The sequence below is a fragment of the Triturus cristatus genome, chromosome 6 (assembly GCF_964204655.1).
Source record: "Triturus cristatus chromosome 6, aTriCri1.1, whole genome shotgun sequence".
Taxonomy (NCBI): domain Eukaryota; kingdom Metazoa; phylum Chordata; class Amphibia; order Caudata; family Salamandridae; genus Triturus; species Triturus cristatus.
In genome coordinates, this window is record NC_140589.1 from 1,937,975,373 (window position 1) to 1,937,994,799 (window position 19,427).

The window sequence follows — 19,427 nt, forward strand, 5'->3', positions numbered from 1 at the left end:
ATTTAACAAGGTATCCACTGCATGTGGTACCATGACAATAAGAGTGTTATCAAGCACCACTCCAGCAGATTGACGAATAGAAATTGCTGCTGCTGCTGTAAGACAACTAGGCAATGCCTTGGCTACTGGATCTAATGTAGCCGAACGGTAGGCACATGGCCGCTGCTTGTTTCCAAATCGTTATGTTAAGACTGACAACGCACAACCCTCTCTTTCATGGACATAGAGCGTGAAGGGCTTACTGTAATCCGGGGTACCCAACACAGGAGCAGAACACAGAGCAGCACGTAAATCAGAAAAACTCTTCTGACATTCATCAGTCCAAGGAAGGGGTTGGGGTGTGTCTTTCAAAGTGAGTGCCAACAAAGGTTTAGCCAACAAAGAAAAATTTGGAATCCACTGTCTACAATAAGAGGTAATGCCCAGAAAGGCACACACTTCTCTTTGTGTGGATGGCACAGACATTTGTGCAATTGCTTGAATACGTTCTGGGGTCAGTCGCCTTCCCTCCTTCGACAAGAGATGACCTAGATAGGTAACCTCTTGGCGGGCATATTGTAATTTAGAAGGTGAACCCTTATGGTGAATGTCAGGCAAGTGACGCAGTAGTGCAATAGTCACATTTTTGCAAATATCCTCTGAATCAGCAGCAATTAATAAATCATCCACATACTGAATAAGGGTAGCACCTGGCGGCAAAGGAAAAGCATCAAGCTGGCATTTCAGAGCTTGGCTATAGATGGAGGGACTTTCACAATAGCCTTGGGGTGCGCGCTTGAACCGGAAACTTCGGCCTCCTAAAGAGAAGCCAAAAATATCCCTACTCTCTTCAGCAATGGGGATGCTGAAGAAAGCATTTTTCAGATCGATAACAGAAAACCAAGCTGCCGAGGCAGGTATCATAGTTAACAGGGCAGTGATATCTGGAACAACAGGGAACTGCGGTACAACAATTTTATTAACCTCCCGGAGATCAATAACAAAGCGATAAACAGGAGGCTGAGAAGGATCGGTGCGTTTAAGAACCGGAAGAACAGGACTGTTGCATACATTTCCCCTTGTCTCCTCGACCACATCCTTCTGAACCAAATCATAAATAATAGCAAAAAGTGCTTTTTCACCATCATTGGGAATTTTGTATTGAGGGATGCGTGGCAATTTAGCATTGGGCTTGAGGGTAACAACATAGGGTGGGATCTCAAGACAACCAACATCATTTGGACCCGTAGCCCAAAGTGTTGCAGGGAGAGAGAGCAATTCAGGTGGAAATTGATCTTTAGACAAATGCATTGGGGAAGTCAGTTTCTGCCCCAAAACAAGATATACACCAGAAGGAGAACAATATATCGTTGCATGCAGTCTTTTCAATAAATCCAAACCCAACAGATTTTCGCCGCAACCAGTCGTTAGAAGAAGCGGAGCTTCCAAATCATAAGAACCAATTGAAATAGGCAGAGGACAAGAGACCGGGCTATGAACTGGGGCGCCAGAAAATCCTACGGATACGTTTGTTAAGCCAGACAAAGGTGCCCCAGGGAGGTTGGAGTGAATAATAGAACTTCTCATCGCACCAGTATCTAAAAGAAATGGCTCTGAAATACCCATTGTAGTGACATTAACATAAGGCCCATTCTGATCTACTGGAATCGATACAACTCCTTTACTTTGTCTATGGCTGTCCTAGTTAGCGTGAAGACCGTCATTCTCACCTTCAACATAGTAATCATCATTTGTAATACTGTGTAGACTGAGTATTTTGTTGATCAAAGTAGTTCATAGAATGTGGAGGTGGAGGGGAACGCTGTGTCTGGGGCGACATACCTCGACCTCTAACCCTGGGCGCTAACTGGGAACCACCACGACCTCGTTGAGTAGATAGTCCTCCATTACGCTGTAATAAAACCGGGCAGCTATGCTTAAAATGACCTTCCTCCCTACAATAGGCGCATTGGTTGGGACCTAACAAAGGCCGCGGAATATAGGGCTCAGGTTTTTGAAACACCCTCTGAAACTGGGGAGGCTGTTGAAACTGGCGCTGAGCAGAGCGAGGAGGATAAGCTTGTTGCAGAAGAACCTTCGTTTTTAATTCTTTAGTCTTTTTCTCTTGCTTGTCTTTTTCCTCTTTGTCCCTGTTTTCATAATATTGAGCAGTAGCCAATATCTGAGCCGAAGAAGAAACAGCCCATGAACTTTCAGAGTCTTTTAACTTATGTGACAACTCGGGGAGCAAATTGAATACGAATTTATCTACAAATAATCGCTGTCCACCCTCCGTAGTCATATCCTGACCACTGTGATCAATAAACGTCTCCTCAAAACGAGTGAAGAAATCGGAGACACTCTCATCTTTCTTCTGTTTACACGCAGCTAATTTATCCCAATTAACTCGTAAGGCGGGCATCATTGTTTTCATTAAAGTAATAATCCTACCAGGGAGTTCTGTGATCAAAACATCAGGCTTAGCACCACCCACTTGTGCTCTATCCGAGGCAGTTATAGCATCCCATGTACCACCTAGTTTTTGAACGTGATCCTCTCTACGAATCCGAGCCCATAACGCTTGTGGGACTACATTTTCCATCAGCATGTCAATATCAGCTAAATTCATAATACAGGCATCAACAGTCTGAGACAATTCTTTATAGTAACCAGCAGGGTTTTTACGGGGATCCGGTAAAGATTGTTTGAGGGCCAAAACATCAGATCTCTTCCAGGGCACATGTACCCATATACGCTGGAAGTGAGCTGGAATAGCTGGATTATTACCTGCTTGCGCAACCTCTTCCCTCCATATCGGAGGAACCTCTCTCATTGGGTAATGTTTCAATGTCTGCCGAACAGCAGGATCAGAATCAAGAAAAGTTTGTGAATAAAATAACGACCTAAAAGTAACAAGTGTCCTTACAGCGTCCTCAACCTTAGAACCCACAATGAGCCCTTTATTGAAATTAGCCTGAACATCCAACAAACCCTGGGGAAGTAAACCCAAATCCATATCCTCCCATTCTTTAGCGAGAGTGTCACACATAACATTAAATACATATCTCTGCGTGGGCGCTTCCCACTGATGAAAGGTGGCCATGATATCTTCCACACTATACTGGGGACCCTTCTCGATCCATTTGCGAGCGAGAGAGTCCAATACCACCCGTTCGTCGGAACCTGGAAGTTGACTACGAGACTGTCTTCGAGAAAAAGCCGGAGACATGTTCAGAGTCTCAAAGAAAGGGGACAAGAAACCAGATATTCGTTTGCGCACAGTAGGAGAATTAGACATAAGGACAGGGGACAAGGTATTAGGCGATACAGGAGAGGAACTGGCAGTTATAAGGGGAGCCGAAGGCAAAGAAGATTGAGGTTCAGGAGATGGAGACAAAGGAATCGGTGGCACGATGGGTGGGGGTGGCAATACCGGAAGAGGCAATTGTGGAAGAACCGGAACAGGTGGGGGGACAACAGGCAACTGAACAGGTTGTAACAACGGGGGTGCATTAGCACCTTGTACATAGGGTGGAGGCAATCTCAATAGGTGAGACATCAAAGGGTCTTCCTCCAGATCCTTACTTTTATCAGAAGGGGAATTAGGCAACACCGGATAGCATCTATCTATTGCCATACGATGCTGTCTCTCTGAAATTTCCGTTGCATTATCAATCTCATTATCTTTAAACTGCTGGGCAGCCTGTATAATCGTCATATTTTATGCTTTCTTATCTCGTTTTGCCTGCTTAATTCTTTCTGTTTGGCTTCCTTACGCCAGAGGCGAAAAGAGTCAAACATTGCCGGCCGGGCTTGTTTTTTTAACAATATCGCTTCCAAATTGTCTAATATGTCAGGCTCAAAACTACCATTTAGTGGCCACTGTAGAATGCCATCGTTCTTCGTGTATCGGATCCATGCCTTATTAACCCCTTCGGTGCTCATGACGGAATGGTTCCGTCATGACCCACGGTTGAGCTGTGCTCATGACGGAACCATTCCGTCATGACCACACCCGCGCAAGATTCCGTCAGCACAGCGGCGGAATCTGCGCAGCATCGAAGGGGTTAAAGGCAATGGGGCCGAAACCATGTTTTGCATAAAGCTCATAGGTGGGAGTTCCAACCGGAGGAATCGGACAAGCGTCCTCCAGCCGGGAATCCCTATTACAACCAAAGCAACAGAACTTCTTAAACTTATTCAGACCAGGGATCGTTATTTCACTGGATTGTTTACAAACATCAAGGGGTTAAATCAAATACTATAGCACAAACGTACTCGCCCCTCGGCTTCGGCTTTTGCAATAGCCGAATCAAAGACCCAAATCAAAACAAAAAATAGTGGGAGCTACCCACCAATACTCAACTAAGTGTCTTCTTACGCCAACAGAGTCCCGTCTAATGTCTCGCGATACCAAACATCATCAAAGGGACCAAAGCAGGGCGGCAGTCAGGACAGCAGTCATCAGCAGCCGTCAGAAAGGAGAAACCGCGCTGCAAAAGACCTTCGGACCACTTCGACATACAGGGGTCGCTTGATGTGGTTCGTGATTCCTCCAGAATTTTCCTGCAGGGCTCCTCGCGATCCTCAGGCAAGAACTGCTACCTCTGAAGCCGCCCAACGTTGGGCGCCAATTGAAGAACCAAGACCTTAGGGGCCTGGCGGCGCAGGGTACGCCTTAATCTCCTGAGTTCACCTGCTTTGTCGGACAGAGACACGGGACACTCCGTTAGGCATAGAAGATAAGGTTTATTAGCTGCAGCTAAGTACAGTTGTCCCAGAAGTACACTCGGTATGTTCTTAGGAGACTGCCACTTTACTTCGTGGCGCACAATCTTTTATATTCACAAAGAACTCTCCCAATGCATACAGGGTCAACCAATGAGAAGAATGTGAAAACAAGATATTGAGTAACTCAAATAAGCCCCTCTCCCAACAGTGTTTGTCACCCTTCCCCACAAGTTAATCAGTGGTAGTGTTTATAAGTCGACTTGCAGGTGGCAGGACACATTTGTATGGCCTAGAGGACAGTTGTGAAATGAGAGAATACAATTAAAGAATAGCGAAGGCCAGAGGATAAGATAAAGTCAGGAAAGAATGGTGCGAACTAACGGATAGTTGAAACAGGGATCAGTCAGACCAGACGAGGATTAGTGGAGTCGGCTGGACCCTGACACCAGCTATAAACAGAGGCAGGAGGTTATTTGACACGTTGCAGTAGGATGAGGAAAAACAACTCTTCGTTCACCGTGTCGCCTGAGTGAGGGCAACACAAAATGGGAGAAAGACACAAAATGGTGGCTAAATACGAACGAGATCAGAAACTGAATTACCTCAACGCGCATGACCCACAGGGCCGCCCTATAGACGGGGTCATGCAGTTAGTCAGGTAAAAGAAGAGGGGAGTAGTTCAAGCTCTGGGGTTGGGGTTAAGATCCTCCAAGACCCTTTCTGTACATGAACAGAAACAACAATTGTTCTTGTTAGTGCTCTGTAACAGACCAACCCCAAAACATCTGGATCAGTAGTACAGAGCTCTGGACATATTGTATGTTGTCCTCCTGGTGATATCTTGTAAGGAGGCACAGGGACATCTTAAGGATTTTGGGGACCAGGGCCAAAGGGATTTTGGGGTCCCTGTTTGGAACAGCTTTGAATTTATGATCCAGTTTCAGCTCTTTCATGCCCTCTTTGGCCACTGCGCAGCCACACTGGTCAAACTTCTAAATCTGTTTGCATTTAATGTTCAGGGATAGTGATGTGTTTTTGTCAATATTATTAATATGCAGCAGCTCACTAATATTATCGCAAATAATCTTTGTGACCCCGTCGTATTTTTCATATGCAAGGACCTGTTTTGATCTGAAACAAGCTTTGTTGATGGATATTGCATGGTCACATCACTCACATTAAAAATAAATGAAAGGAAAACAGTATTCCAAACAATCTGTTTAAGAACTGTGCAAGGTCATCAGGGCAAGACTCTCTACAGAACAGAGCTGGCTCTATCAGTGGACCTTCTTAACAATACGAAAATCCTTGGGTCCAAAGAAAAACTCAACTAGCATGTAGCGTGATGTGCAAAATCACACAGGAATACCTGTGAGATAATCCCTTTCAGGACGAAAATCCCTCACCCTCCATAGGTGGCATACTTCATCATTTGGGTTCTCGCTCACAGCTCATGTACTGACATGGGGTACCGACACAGGGTACCGACGGAGAGAGCGGTGCATCCTTCCCTAAGCTGTCACCAGGTAGAGATGAGCTTTTTATCCGTGCACTGCAGGCACAACCAGTAGTATTCTGGACCCAAGATTGGCAGGATAACTGATTTGATATTCAAATAGATTTACTTGTATTATCTTACACTATTACACTTTTTTCTAAGCAGCAACACCCTTTGTAGGTCCTGATGAAAGCCCTGACACCAGATGGGTCATTCTGGCTGAAACATGTAGACCCCTTTGTCACACACATGCAGTTTTAAATCCATACTGCAGGTGCACTGTTTTTTAATCCTGACTTCCAGAGCAAGCTATTAAAGGTTTTTCTTGTAGTCTCACTAGTTAGGTTTAAGATCACTTCCGTCACAGTTTTTCTAAGTTGCGCTGCGCTCTTACCCAACTTACCTGTGCCTCTCATCACTTTGGATTTAGTATATCCTCATTAGTGTAGGAATACAAAAACATCCTTGAACTCCTCCCTCTCAGAGAGGGGGTTGTAGCCCTCGGTGGGACTAGGAATTCTCGCTGAGAGGAGAAACCCAAATGATGAAGCATGCCACCTATGGTGGGTGAGGGATTTTCGTACTGAACGGGATTATGCCACAGGTATTCCTGTGTGATTTTTCACATCACGCTACATGAGTTTTTCTTCGGACCCAAGGATTTTCGTATTGTTAAGAAGTATTTTATTGGGAATGTAATCCTTGCAGGTCGGTAAATTTCCCTTGTACCCTCCTTTAACTTTCTATATGTGGTTCTATCAGTGGACCCCCTGAAAGGCTGGCGCCCTGGGCCAGGGCCCACTTTGCCCATGCCTTAAAACATCTCTGGGTAGGCAGCTCCCAGTCTAGTGAAGGCCAGACTGTGTTGAATTCCATGGGATACTGCCCCACTAGGGTGAAAACATGTGGCAGCTTGGCGCCGTGCTGTGTGCTGTACGAGCACTGCTGGTAGGAGTTCAGGAAGTGATGGCAGTGGATGGAGCAGAGGGGTTTGAATATATATATAAGTGAGAAGTGTAAGAGGGGACGACTCACAAGTCAGTGTAAGCTTTAATTGAGGATCAGAGTAGCTACCTGACAATGAGTGCAAGACAGCAAAGCATGAGGGGAGCAGAAGGTGGACCCCAGAGCTCCCCAAGTTTGTGTTAAATGTCTTTTTATGGTGTTGACTCTGACATAGACTTTTCTTCCCCTCAGGTGGGTGGAAACGTGGATGGAAACTTTTTCAGCTTCAGGCTTCTGTACGAAGAAGGTGATGAGGACGGGGACTGCGTGCACTGGAGAGGAGGCTCATATGGGCCAGTTGAAGGATTTCCAAATTGTGTCTTCACTGGAGGAGTCGTCAACTTCTTCATGGCGCACACAGTCAGGGTACAGAGTGTTGGCTTTGACCCCAAGCTGGCAAGAGTTGCACACACAGGTAAGATGATGCATGCCTCTTCGCTCCCTATCCCCTGATGCCCTATCCCTACTCTGTTGGGACCTCCTCTGTGTACAGTATTTGGGCCCAGCTCCAGTGTCCGACTGACAGCGTCAGATTAACCACACAGAAGCCATCTTCTTTTCAGAAGTCTGTCCACTATTGAAGCTTGTTGGCCGCTCCCTCACTGCATCATACCAACATTGTAGAAATGCACTTCCATTAGGTAAACCTTATGCAACAACGTTGTCTCATTTCAAGGCCTCTTGTACCCATCATGCACTGCTTGTGACCTCACATGTTACTTTGGGAACCTCGGCACTCAGTAGTAAGCTCAACAATATTGTTCTTTAAATGTAATGGGTGATGTCATTATTTATGTCATTTGACATTTCACGAGAAATGTAATATACGAAGTCATAAGCCGTGCACGATGGGGCCGCAAGTTAGAGTTAACTGACTTACCTATAACGTATTTCAGTGGTTTGGAGTGTTTATTTTACCTTTAGTTCTTGTCTCATTTTAACACCTAACTATAACGTCACTTTACTCTTTGTGTTTTTTCGGTACATTTTGGGGGTATTTCTGATCATATTCTAAATTGCCCAGCACCCAACCCCCTGCGAGCCCCAACCCCTCCTGCTCAAAGTCTTAGATTGTGCGCAGGAGGGATGGACCGCTGTGCCTGGCCTCATGGTAAAGCCCTGTGCCCATTCCTATGCCGGCTCCCAGTCTCGGCTGTGCATAACATGTCCATGAGCACTAGGGGTGGCCACAGGGCCTGTCCCTGCACCCAACCTTCAACAGGCCCCCAATCCCTGCTGGCACCATCATTGGCCATGTGCAGCTCGGATGGCCACTGAGCGTGTGCCCAATACTCCCCGGGCGTTCCTCTGCGGGTGCCCAGCCAAACTGCACACAAAGTTTGTCTATCAAATTGTTAACCTTTTTTAAAATTCAGAAGTAACTGAAGACAATGGGGAGGGCGAGTACACAGATGCAGAAAGAGAATGCTGTACTTTTGCAGACGTCTCCCTCCTTAAATGTTTTTGGCTTCTTTAACAATACATTATGCCTCAAATTGCCCAAAACCCATATCTCCTTTCAGATCTGTAACCAGCTGGTGTCAAGCTTGAGTTCAGATCTCAATCCCCATTTACTTCAGCCCGCTCCTCAAGAATGGCTTTAAATTCAACAGCTCCTATTCCAGCAAAATGGCATTGAGGGGTGCCTCACTTTTGTCTTGAATACCAAATATTAGAACTGTAATTGCTCATTAGAACTCTGTAGTTTATTGCATCTTAGTAATGAGTTAACTTACAGACTGCTGCTTGTATTGAAAGTGCATGTTTCAATCTGCATGTCAGAATATTTTACTGACATGGATGAGGAAGAAATTGGAGAACTTATAAAAAATATGTCCTGACTTTAGCTTTCAAAACCACTAAGTACAATTTGTTTGACAAACCAGGTCCCTCATTTTGTTCATTTTCTAAAGGAAATGCTTTACATTCTACATCTTTGATTCCATAAAGATGTCTTCAGGTGTGCCATACTTTAGTCATAAAGCGATACCAAAGGGTGGATGATTGACGGAGTGTTTGAGCAAATTAAACACTCACTCCCAGTCAACTGATCTGTGTTTAATCCATCATCATTCTTTAGCTCACTCCACCACCCCAGTTCAGACATGGCCATATGCAAATCAGTCCGACCATGTGCCTCTTGGAAACAGTCCAAGTTTACTTTAGTCATAAGCAAGACTGTTGGCGCTCTAGTTGTTCTCTAGAACACTCTGGGAAGCTGCTATAGAACACCGTGGAATCAGCTGACAGGCGCTGCTGCTGGAAGTACATGTTTTACTGAGAATGTCAGACTTTATTCTCACATGGATGAAAAATGTATTTTAGCTTCTGGAGTACCTTCCACAACCTCTATGAAACAAGACATGAATCTGCCAATCATCCAGTTTAGAGGTGTCACTGAATGTACATAGCCCCAGCTGTGAGTGGCCATATGGTAAGCGCAGCCACCTTGGCTGGGACATGACTCGGTCCAATACATCAATAAAAAAAGCACAGAATATTTTGTTAAAGGAATGCTATGGTTTCCTTTGATAATATAAACATTTCTTTATGTCAACCTCAGAAATTCCATTAAAATCCCAATTACAGTCCCATTAGAGTTATACTGGACAAATTGCAAAACCTAGGAAACACTAAAAGTCCCCAGTAAACTTAGCAAACCATAGCTCATGCACCTTCGATGACCAGCTCAAAACATCACACAGGACTTCACACATGACATCTCTGATGATGATACCGTATGTGTGAGAAGTTGGCCTGGTATATGCTGTCCACTAGTTTTAGTGGGCACCCTGTATCAGTCCAAACAACCCCTTATGGTGAATAGGTTAAAGACAACCTTTATTGAAAGCTATCCTAGTGGTAGCTATGGAGAGCAGCCTTCAGGCTAAGTCTTGAAGAAATGTAAAGCAGCTTGTTTTACCAGTCTATAATCTCTTGAATGATCAAATGAAAGAACAACCACACCAGGTATATATTTAAAATATATGTATTTAATAGAAAACATACCCTCTAGTCTCTTTATGAGACTGGAGTTCGAAGTACTTAATTTACAAGTTAGCAATCAACAGTAATAGCACAAATACACGTTTGGGCCCTAGGGGCACACCAACCCATATACCAATAAAGTGGTATAAGAACCACGACTGAACTAGACACAAGGCCCAGAACCTGTAGAAGTGCTTGGACCACAAGGAACCACGCAAGGTAGTGACAGTGTGTAAACACAACCGCAGGTTCCCGTTAGCTTCTATGGGCAAGTCGTGGTTGAAAATTTAAAGATTAGGGACACTTAGAATCGAGTTAGGACCAAACCCTTTTGGATTTAGGAAGTTCTAGGGCTAGCACCCACGGGAGCACTGGAGTACTCGAGTTACCTCACCCAGGGAAGCCGGGTGCATAGGTGTCTTTTGGTGTTGGGTCGCGTCGTCGATTTCAATAGCAGCTGGCAAAGAAGTGATGCTGCCGTGAAGAGGAGAAGTGTCCGAAGAGATCCAAGCCTGGATCTAGGATGGAAGGAACTTGAAAGCAGAGGAGACAGAGTCTGGGTCACTTGCCAGTGACCGAGGGCAGGATGGACCAATGCCCACAGATGTCGGGTGCTTCAGGTGAGTTGACAGGTGTCTTGACTCTTCAGCCACGAGGTCCAGGAGGCGCCGATGGTGACCAGGAGCTGGACTCGAGCTGTCCCATGCAGTCTGTTGAGTGCTGCAGTGTCGGCGACCAGAATAGACCCAACAAGCCTTGGCAACAGCAAGTCACTGGAAATCAGAGAAAGGACTGCTGTGCAGACCAGCAAGGTCTGAGGGACTCACCGAGCAAGGGTAAGTCGGGGCACGTCTGGAGCAACCAGGAAATCCCAATTAGAAGAGGAGTTGCCTTTGTGGGGACCTACTAGCCAACGGGCTAGCGATCGCGAAGGAGCCTCGAGCGGTCGCACTTGAAACTGGCCCACAGGTCACTTGTGAAGTGGAGGCCAACAATCTTCGGTGCAGGAGGTGCTCAAGGCTGGGGCTATTCGGAGCCCAAAGCACAACTTCGAGGAGGACCAAGAAGATAGTGTTGCTGCAAAAGTTCACGGTGTCCAGGGGTCAAGGTTGCACGTCACCCACGATAGCCACGGGCCTCAGCTTTGCTGTGGACTCAGGGTAGCCTCGGGGAAGTCTGGAAATCCACCTCTGGTGATGTAAAGGCTTCGGCGTTCGGCGGGAGCTTCAGCGATGCAGACCGGTCAGTTGCTTCTTTGGTGCCTGCCAAGGAGGGGAGTCACTCCTTGACCCCAAGGGAGATTTCTTCAGTCTTCTACTCAAATTAGAACGTCGAAGGTCCAGGATATATGTTGCAGAGTTTTGTCCAGGATAATCTAAAGGCGCAAGAACTGGGTTCCCATACTTATACTAAGTTTGGGGGTTGGACATACTCTCGGGACCCACCTATGGGAGGGTTTGGAAAGAGGGGTGGTTACACCCATTTCCTTTGTCCAGTTTCGCGCCAGAGCAGGGGCAGGTAGCCCCTGCAACCGGTTTGAACTGGACTATGCACAGGGACACCAAGTGTGCCCCCAGTGCAGGACTTCAAAGCTCCAGACAGTGCTCCCGCCCATCCCCAATACACATCTGCCTGTCTGGGGAGGTGGTTACACCTCCTTGGGACAGGAAACCTATTGTCCAGGCCTCCCCTGCCGGAGTTTCAGTCAGCAGCAGGAGGCCAGGCCCGTGTCTGTGGCACAGGCATCCATTTTGTGATGCCAGGGCTCTAGAAAGTCCTACAGGGTTAGACCAGTGTGAACATGTCTCTCCCTCTAGAAGGGTGGAATGCTAACCCCGCCGCCAGAACTGGCAGTTGGGTAGTATTCCAAAGCGTTTGACACCAAACACGACATGTTTCTGTGCAGCCATCCCAAAGTTAGCAGTTACCGCGAGGTTATAATGCACTTAAGAGTATATGGTCAGGCTGCACCACAAACAGCATCAGAGGAAGTACTCCGAACGCTGCAGAGGGGCTCTGCACAGATATACTGTTACCCCATTTACTTGGGGTGTGGGTATGGCCATGACCATGCTGGGCACCTCCATCCCTATATTAAAAAAAAACATCCCCTGGCTCCTAGTGGGCTTTCTGCAGATCAGGGGTAATTATACTCATCCTCCCCTTGGGGGCAGAAAGACTATCTTTCTTGTTGGGGTGAGGACATTGCTTTGCCTTTGGTGGGCAGACTCAACCCCTATATTTAAAAAATAAAAACATCCCCTAGTGTTTGGTGGGGTTTCAGCACCACCGGTGGAGGGGCAGATTCGAGGTAATCACCCCAATCTGCCCTCCACGTGGCAGAACAATGCCACTATAGTATTTGGGGGTGGGGATATGGCTATACTGGGGTGGGCAGCCCCCACCAATATTTAAATCCCTGGTGTCTAGTGGGCTTTCTACCGCACCGGAGGGGGGGAATTGGGGGTAATTAACCCATCTGCCCCTCAGGGGACAGAAGACTATTGCCCTATTAACTTGGAGTGGGGGTATGGCTATGTCCATGCTGGGTAGCCCCCACCCCTATATTTTAAAGAAATCCCTGGCGTCTAATGGGCTTTCTACCCCCTAAAGGGGCAGGTCGGGGTAATTACCCCAATCTGCTCCCTGTGGGGGCAAAGAGGCTGGTGCCCCTTTTAGCTGGGGTGGGTGCATAATGATGCCCATGGTGGCCAGCCCTACCCCAATATTTAAAAATAAAAAATACTTTTTCTTCAGTTTAGTGGTCTTTCTGCTCCCTGTGGGGTTGATCAGGGTATTTACCCCTTTCTGTCCCCCTGGGAGGACAAAAAGACTGTTGACCCATTTAATTGGGATGGGAGCATAGCAAGGTCCATGCTGGTCAGCTCCCAACCCTATATATAAAAAAAAATATTGCCTGTTTTGTAGTGGACATTTTGACTCTGGGGGGGCAGAAAGACTGTTGCCTCATTTAGTTGTGGTGGGGGCATGGTCATGCCGAGGGCGGGCAGCCCCCACCCCTATATTGTTAGGGAAAAAATTCCCTGGCCTTTAGTGGACTTTCTGCACCACCCCACCCTGGGGGAGCAGATTGGGGTTAATTATCCCCATCTGCCCCTCAGGGGGACAGAAAGAGTGTTTCCCTATTTACTTGGGGTGGGGTATATCCATGCCCATGCTGGGCAGGCCCCAACCCTATATTCAAAAAACCAAAACATTCCCTGGCTTCTAGTGGGCTGTCTGTTCCCCTGGGGGCGGCATATCGGGGTAAATAATGCCACCCCCCAGGCAGAAAGACTATTCTTGGGTTGGGGAATGGCTATGCCCATAGTGAGCTGCCCCACCCCTATACTTTAACAAAAGCAAACATTCCCTGGTGTTTAGTGGGGTTTCTGTCCACTGGGGGATGGGCAGATTGGGGTTAATCACCCCGTCTGCTCCTCCAAGGGGTGCAGAAAGACTGTCACTATAGTTTTTAGGGATGGGGCATAAATAAAACATAATAACCCTGGTGTCTAGACAGCTTTTTGCCCCCCGCCCCCCATATTGGGGTGGAGGCATGGCCTTCAGGTGCCTCCCCAATGTCGGCCATTGGCTGACAACCACACTTAACAGGGTAAAATCCCTTTCTATCCCTGCTCTCCACCTGTCCCATACCCCTAAAAACCTCTCATCACTCAGAAAGATTGCCCGTCTCTGAACCCCTAAACATCTCCCTACCCCTACAGTTTAATGTAAGTTTAGATCTTTCCATCAAAATTGTCTTTATTTTTAAAATGCTTCCTTTATTTTTTGATGTATTTGTACTTCTTTAAATTTGTCTTTCCTTAAAATAGTTTTTCTGTGATTTGGTTTCCTCCAATATGGTTTCTCGGTTTTCGCTTTTCCATTAATTGACGCACATCAGTCCCAAAGCCTTCACTCTGACGGTCCATCATATCCAGTACTGATCGCCCTGTGTTTGTGTCTGAGACCCACTGGCAAGGGCACCCATCTGCTCTTGAACCAAGCTGCCATCTTGTGGTAAGTAGGCTGGCACTCCCTTCTAGCAAGCCCTTTCCTGTTTTTTATGCTAGAGTATGATTTTAGGGAAGATTTCAGCCCTGTAAAGTTTGCTGAAAAAAATGACACAAACATATAATGGAAGGGCTTGTTTCAGCTTCTTTTATGTGTACTCGAGAGATACACCACATTATTCACTGTGAACTTTGATGCTTGTGTGAAGTTCATTTCTAAAAGTTAATCTACATTTTTCAGTCCATTTGTAATTTTTGATAAATTAAACCCTATAGCACAAACAAGAAACCTTTATGGCTTTCCATCAGTAGATATTGTGTGTCTCTTACCTTGGTTGCCATTTCCTGAGCAAGGAAACCATCAGGTCGGCCAGGAACAGAGAAACCCTATCCTCTGTGGAGCCCAGAACGAGGTCATTGTGAGAATGTGTCTCTTTTTGTATGGTCACCCACATTTTTTGTGGACTAATGTTGCGATGTATTCACTCTATCCACTGAGGGGCTGCTAACCAGGCCCCAGTGCATGTGGCTCTGTGTCTGGCTATAAAACATTGTGAAATTGGCTTAATCCTAATTGGCATATTTACTTTCCTATAAGGCCATAGTAATTGGCATTCCAAAATACACCCATGGTGTCGAAAGTTAGATGCCATGTATAGACTGCAGTGCTACTGTGGCATCCACTAGTGTGACAAGACAAAATATGTCAGGTCTTTCACTGTAGCCTGGCTGCGCAGTTTTAAAACTACAACCCAACCTGTCAAAATGACTCTTTTTGACAAGAGAAAACCTCCCTGATAAATATTAGTGTCACACCTATGTAGGCCTGGGGGCCCATAGGGCAGGCTGCATGGTATTTTAAAGTAGGACATGTACATCATTTAAGTTAACATGTACTTATGGTGACTTGCACACACAATCTATTTCCACTGTAGGAAGGCTGGCTGGCCCATAGAGAAACATTGGGGAGCATTATTGAATATTAATTATGCTATCTCAGGGTAGGGTCCAGCTAGAAAAATCACTAAATAGCTATTTTTATGAAACCAATCTGTTTATTGGTAAGGAGTCAGAATGAGAAAACACAGCCTCCTGCATACATCCACAGGCCGGCAGAGCGCACATCAAGCAGCAATATACAGCTTTTATGCGAACAACCCTGGGGCCGGCAGCGCTATGGCAGGAATGGCTCTTCGTAGTAATCAGTGACTTCTTACTTTTCAATGTAAAGAAAAACAATAAAAGGGGAAGACAACAAGGAGAACATATCCAACATAAACCCCCCTTATCCCTCCCCCACTCTGTTCCGCACCAGTCAACTCTACCAAATCAGTTCCAGAACCCACAAACAGTAAGGTTGGTGGCAGGTCCTTCTCAAGTTGTGTTCAGAGGTGCGGCTACATTAGCATCCTGTGGCAATAGTTTAAGGATTTGCAGATATTTAAGGCAGGTGATTTCCCTCCTATCTTTGGACAGCAGCTGCAGAAATGGAGCCCACAGTTCGGCATAGACCTCCCCCTTCCCGTCCACTACTAGGGACAGGCGCTCCGTAGCAGAATGTGCCACAGTCGATGCAACAGGTTGTGAACTCAGATATGGCCTTTTTCCCCACTGAGCTAAGATGACTTGCCTTGTTGCTAATAAGGCTAGCGCCATTTGCCTGCCTCTCATAGATCGTAGAGGGAAGACCCGAGAGTGTGACAGTCCAAGGAGGGTGTACTCCGAAAAACCGGGGTATGGCGGTATCGAACACTTCGTCAATGTTATTAAGGACCTCAGTCCAGTAGCGCTGAAGTTTGGGACAATGCCATAACAAGTGCGATAGGGTGCCAGACATCCCACACCCCCTCCAGCACAACTCAGATTTGCTTTTGTCCCAACTGTGTATTCGCATTGGGGTATAGTACCAATATGAGAAGACTTTAAATGCGGATTCTGCCCTGGCAATATTGTGTGCAGTGTGGTGTGATCGGTAAAGTATATGCTCCCATTCTTTAGTAGAAAGTGGCCTTCCCAGCCCGGTCTCCCATTCGGTTTGCGCCTTCGTATGGTGCTCTACGGGTCGCGCAATAAGCATAGTATACAGTTCAGAGATAAGGCGCCGGTCATCTTTTTTGCGGATCAGCCATTTTTTAAATGACATTAGAGGTCGGGACATTCTATTGTAATTAGGGGGCATGGTGACCCAGTGATATAGTTGGCAATATGCATATTCATCAGTCGCTAGGAGATTGTAGTCGCGCCTAAGCTAAGCAAACGGGGCCAGGCCTTCTGTGTCGAAGAGGGATCCCACTCTCTTGCATCCCTCTTCTCTCCATCGTTGGAGCACCACTGACGCCTGCCCTGGGGGAAATTCCGGGTTATCTACAATTGGAGTCATAGGTGAGGGAAAGGTCGTCCAGCCTGTGAAAAGTTGGCCTGGTAAATGCTGTGCACTAATTAAAATGGGCACTTTGTACCAGTCCAAACAACTCTTATTGATGATTAGGTTAAAGACAACCTTTATAGAAAGCTATCCTAGTGGTAGCTGTAGAGAGTAGCCTTCAGGCTAAGTCTCGAAGGAATGTAAAGCAGCTTGTTTCACCAGATCAGAACCTCCTGAATGACCAAATGAAAGGATAACCACACAAGTGTTATATAAAATATATGTATTTATTACAATACACTCGCTACTAACCTCTTTATGAGATTAGAGCACAAGATACACAATACTGAATCAATAGAACGATAGTAAATAGCACAATACACAGCGGGCTCCAGGGGGAGACCGAACCATATACTAACAAAATGGTATAACAACAACGACTTCACTAGTCACAGTGCCTCGAGCACGTAGAATCGCTGGGACCCCAAGGAACAACCCAAAGTAGTGACACAGGGGACCCAAGGAGGACGGGTGCAGTGTGAGAACACAGATGCGAGCTCTGTTCAACTTTATGGGAAAGTCGCGGTTGGAGAATTACAGTTTAAGGACACTTCAGAAAGGACTTCAAGCAAACCCTTTGAACATAGAAGGTTCTAAGGCCAGCACCCTTGTGAGTACAGAGGTACCCTTGTTACCTATCCCAGAGGAGCCGGGTGCATAGGGGTCAAGTGGTGTTGGGTACCCTCATCGTTTTCAATGGCGTGATGCGAAGAAGTGCTGCTGCCGGGAAGATGAAAAGTGTCCGGTGGAATCCAAGCCTGGATCCGAGGTGAGAAGAACCTGAAAGCAGAGGGGACAGAGTCTGGATCACTTCAGGGTGACCAGGGACTCAGTAGACGAATTCCCACCGATGTCGGGTGATTCAGGTGAGAAGATTGGGTGCTTGACTCTGCAGGGGACGTAGACGATGACCAAAGTCTGGAGGTGAGCTGTCCCACCAAGGATGTCGAATGCTGGGTGGTCAATCTCCGGATTGAACACCAAGAAGCCTTGGCAACGGCAACCCACGCAGTCAGAGGAAACAGGTTACGGTGAGGACCAGCAAGGTCCTGGGGACTCTCCAAGCAATGGAGAGTCAGGGCACATCTGGAGCAACCAGGGAAGCCCAAGGAAAGTCAAAGTTACCTTCACAGGGACCCACAGGCCAACAGACCAGGGATCGCGAAGGGACCTCAAGCTGAATCACGAAATACCAGCCCACGGAACACTTGTGGAGTGTAGGCCGGGTATCTTCGGTGCAAATACTGTTCGGGTCAGGGCGACACGTAGCCTAAAGCACAGCCTCAGGGGTCGCCAAAAAGCATATGCTGCTGCAAAAGTAAACGGTGCACAAGGGTTCGAGTTGCACGGTCCTCACGAGGCATACTGGTCTCATAATTGCTGAGAGGTCAGATCACCCTCAGGGACGCTCAGGAACCCACCTCTTGTGTTGCAGAAATCTTCGGAGTCCTCAGGAGCTCGGGAGATGCAAACCGGTCAGATGCGTTAATGCGCTTGCTGCTGCAGGGGAGTAACTCCTTTACTCCAAGGGAGATTCTTCTGTCGTCCTGTGAGGTGTAGATCATCGAAGTACTTGGTTTCTGCTTGCAGAGTTTAGTCCAGGTAAAATCTAAAGTCCTGTAGTCAGGGTTCCTACTTTATACCCAAGGAAGGGGTTGGACAAACTCTGGGGACCCACCTATGGGAGGGTCAGGACAGAGGGGTTGCTACACCCATGTTGTTTGTCCGGTTTCGTGCCAGATCAGGAGCAAATGGCTCCTGCAACTGGTTTGAGCTGGACTATGCACAGGGACACCAAATGTGCCCACAGTGCAGACTTTCAGGCACTCTCAAAGTGCACCCACCCAGCCCCAATACACTAAATCCTGTCTGGGAGGTGGTCACACCTCCCTGTGACAGGAAACCTATTGTCAAGCCTTTCCTTGCTTGAGCTCAGCTCAGCAGCAGGAGGGCAGAATCGTGTCTGTGGCTGGCAGCATCCATTTTGTGATGCCCAGGTCAAGAAAGCTGGTACCGGGTGTACCGGTGTTACACATAAGTCCCTCTAGAAGGGTGGAATCATACCTCCCCCGCCAGTTACTGGCGGGGAGGTATGATTCCAAGGTGTTTAACACCAAACACGACAGTTTTCTAAGCAGCCATTTTAAAGTTAGCATTTACCACGAGGTTATAATGCACTGAAATATATATGGTTGGCTGCATCACAAACAACTGCGGAAAATAGGTTCCGAAGGCTGCAAAGGGGCTCTGCTCATGCAGGGGCACCCTCTCACATATAACCAAGCACCCTGCCTTCAGGATTGATAAGGCCTGCTGTAGGGGTGACTGATAGGTTTATATGTGCAGTGATTTAGAATAGATATAGTGAACCTATATCTAAGTAAGCGGTGCATGCACCACCTTACACAGGCTGCAGTAGCAGACCTGTGGTGCCAGCTTGAATGGTGTCTCAGAGGTGGCATAATACATGCTGCAGCACCTGGGAGGCCTCTGGGGTACCTATGCCCTGGGAACATGGTGTACCATATACTAGGGACTGATAAGGGTACCCCAGTGTCCAATCTGGAGTGTACCTAAAGTACATGCAATCAATTTAGAGGAGAAAGCAGCTAGACTGGGGTCGTGGATAGCAGGATCCCAGTCAGTCGAAGTCGAAAACAGTGAAAACCAGCAAAAAGTGGGGGTAACCATAAGAAGCAGATTCTACTCTCCTACACAGCCCTTTTTGATGGCCACCAGATCTCAAGCCTTCAGTGTCGGGCAAGTGACTGGTGAGGAATATAGC

The 19,427-nt window shown here is 46.9% G+C and overlaps 1 protein-coding gene across 1 annotated transcript in view; it reads left to right on the forward strand.

The window, feature by feature from the left end:
• The window catches only part of LOC146822537 (N-acetylneuraminylgalactosylglucosyl-glucoside beta-1,4-N- acetylgalactosaminyltransferase 2-like), an 811,926-nt gene that overhangs the window by 786,077 nt on the left and 6,422 nt on the right, over positions 1-19,427 (forward strand). The window contains exon 9 of the mRNA XM_085613659.1: positions 7,406-7,628. Coding sequence (XP_085469785.1) covers positions 7,406-7,628 — 223 coding nt within the window. The remainder of the gene's footprint in view (positions 1-7,405; positions 7,629-19,427) is intronic.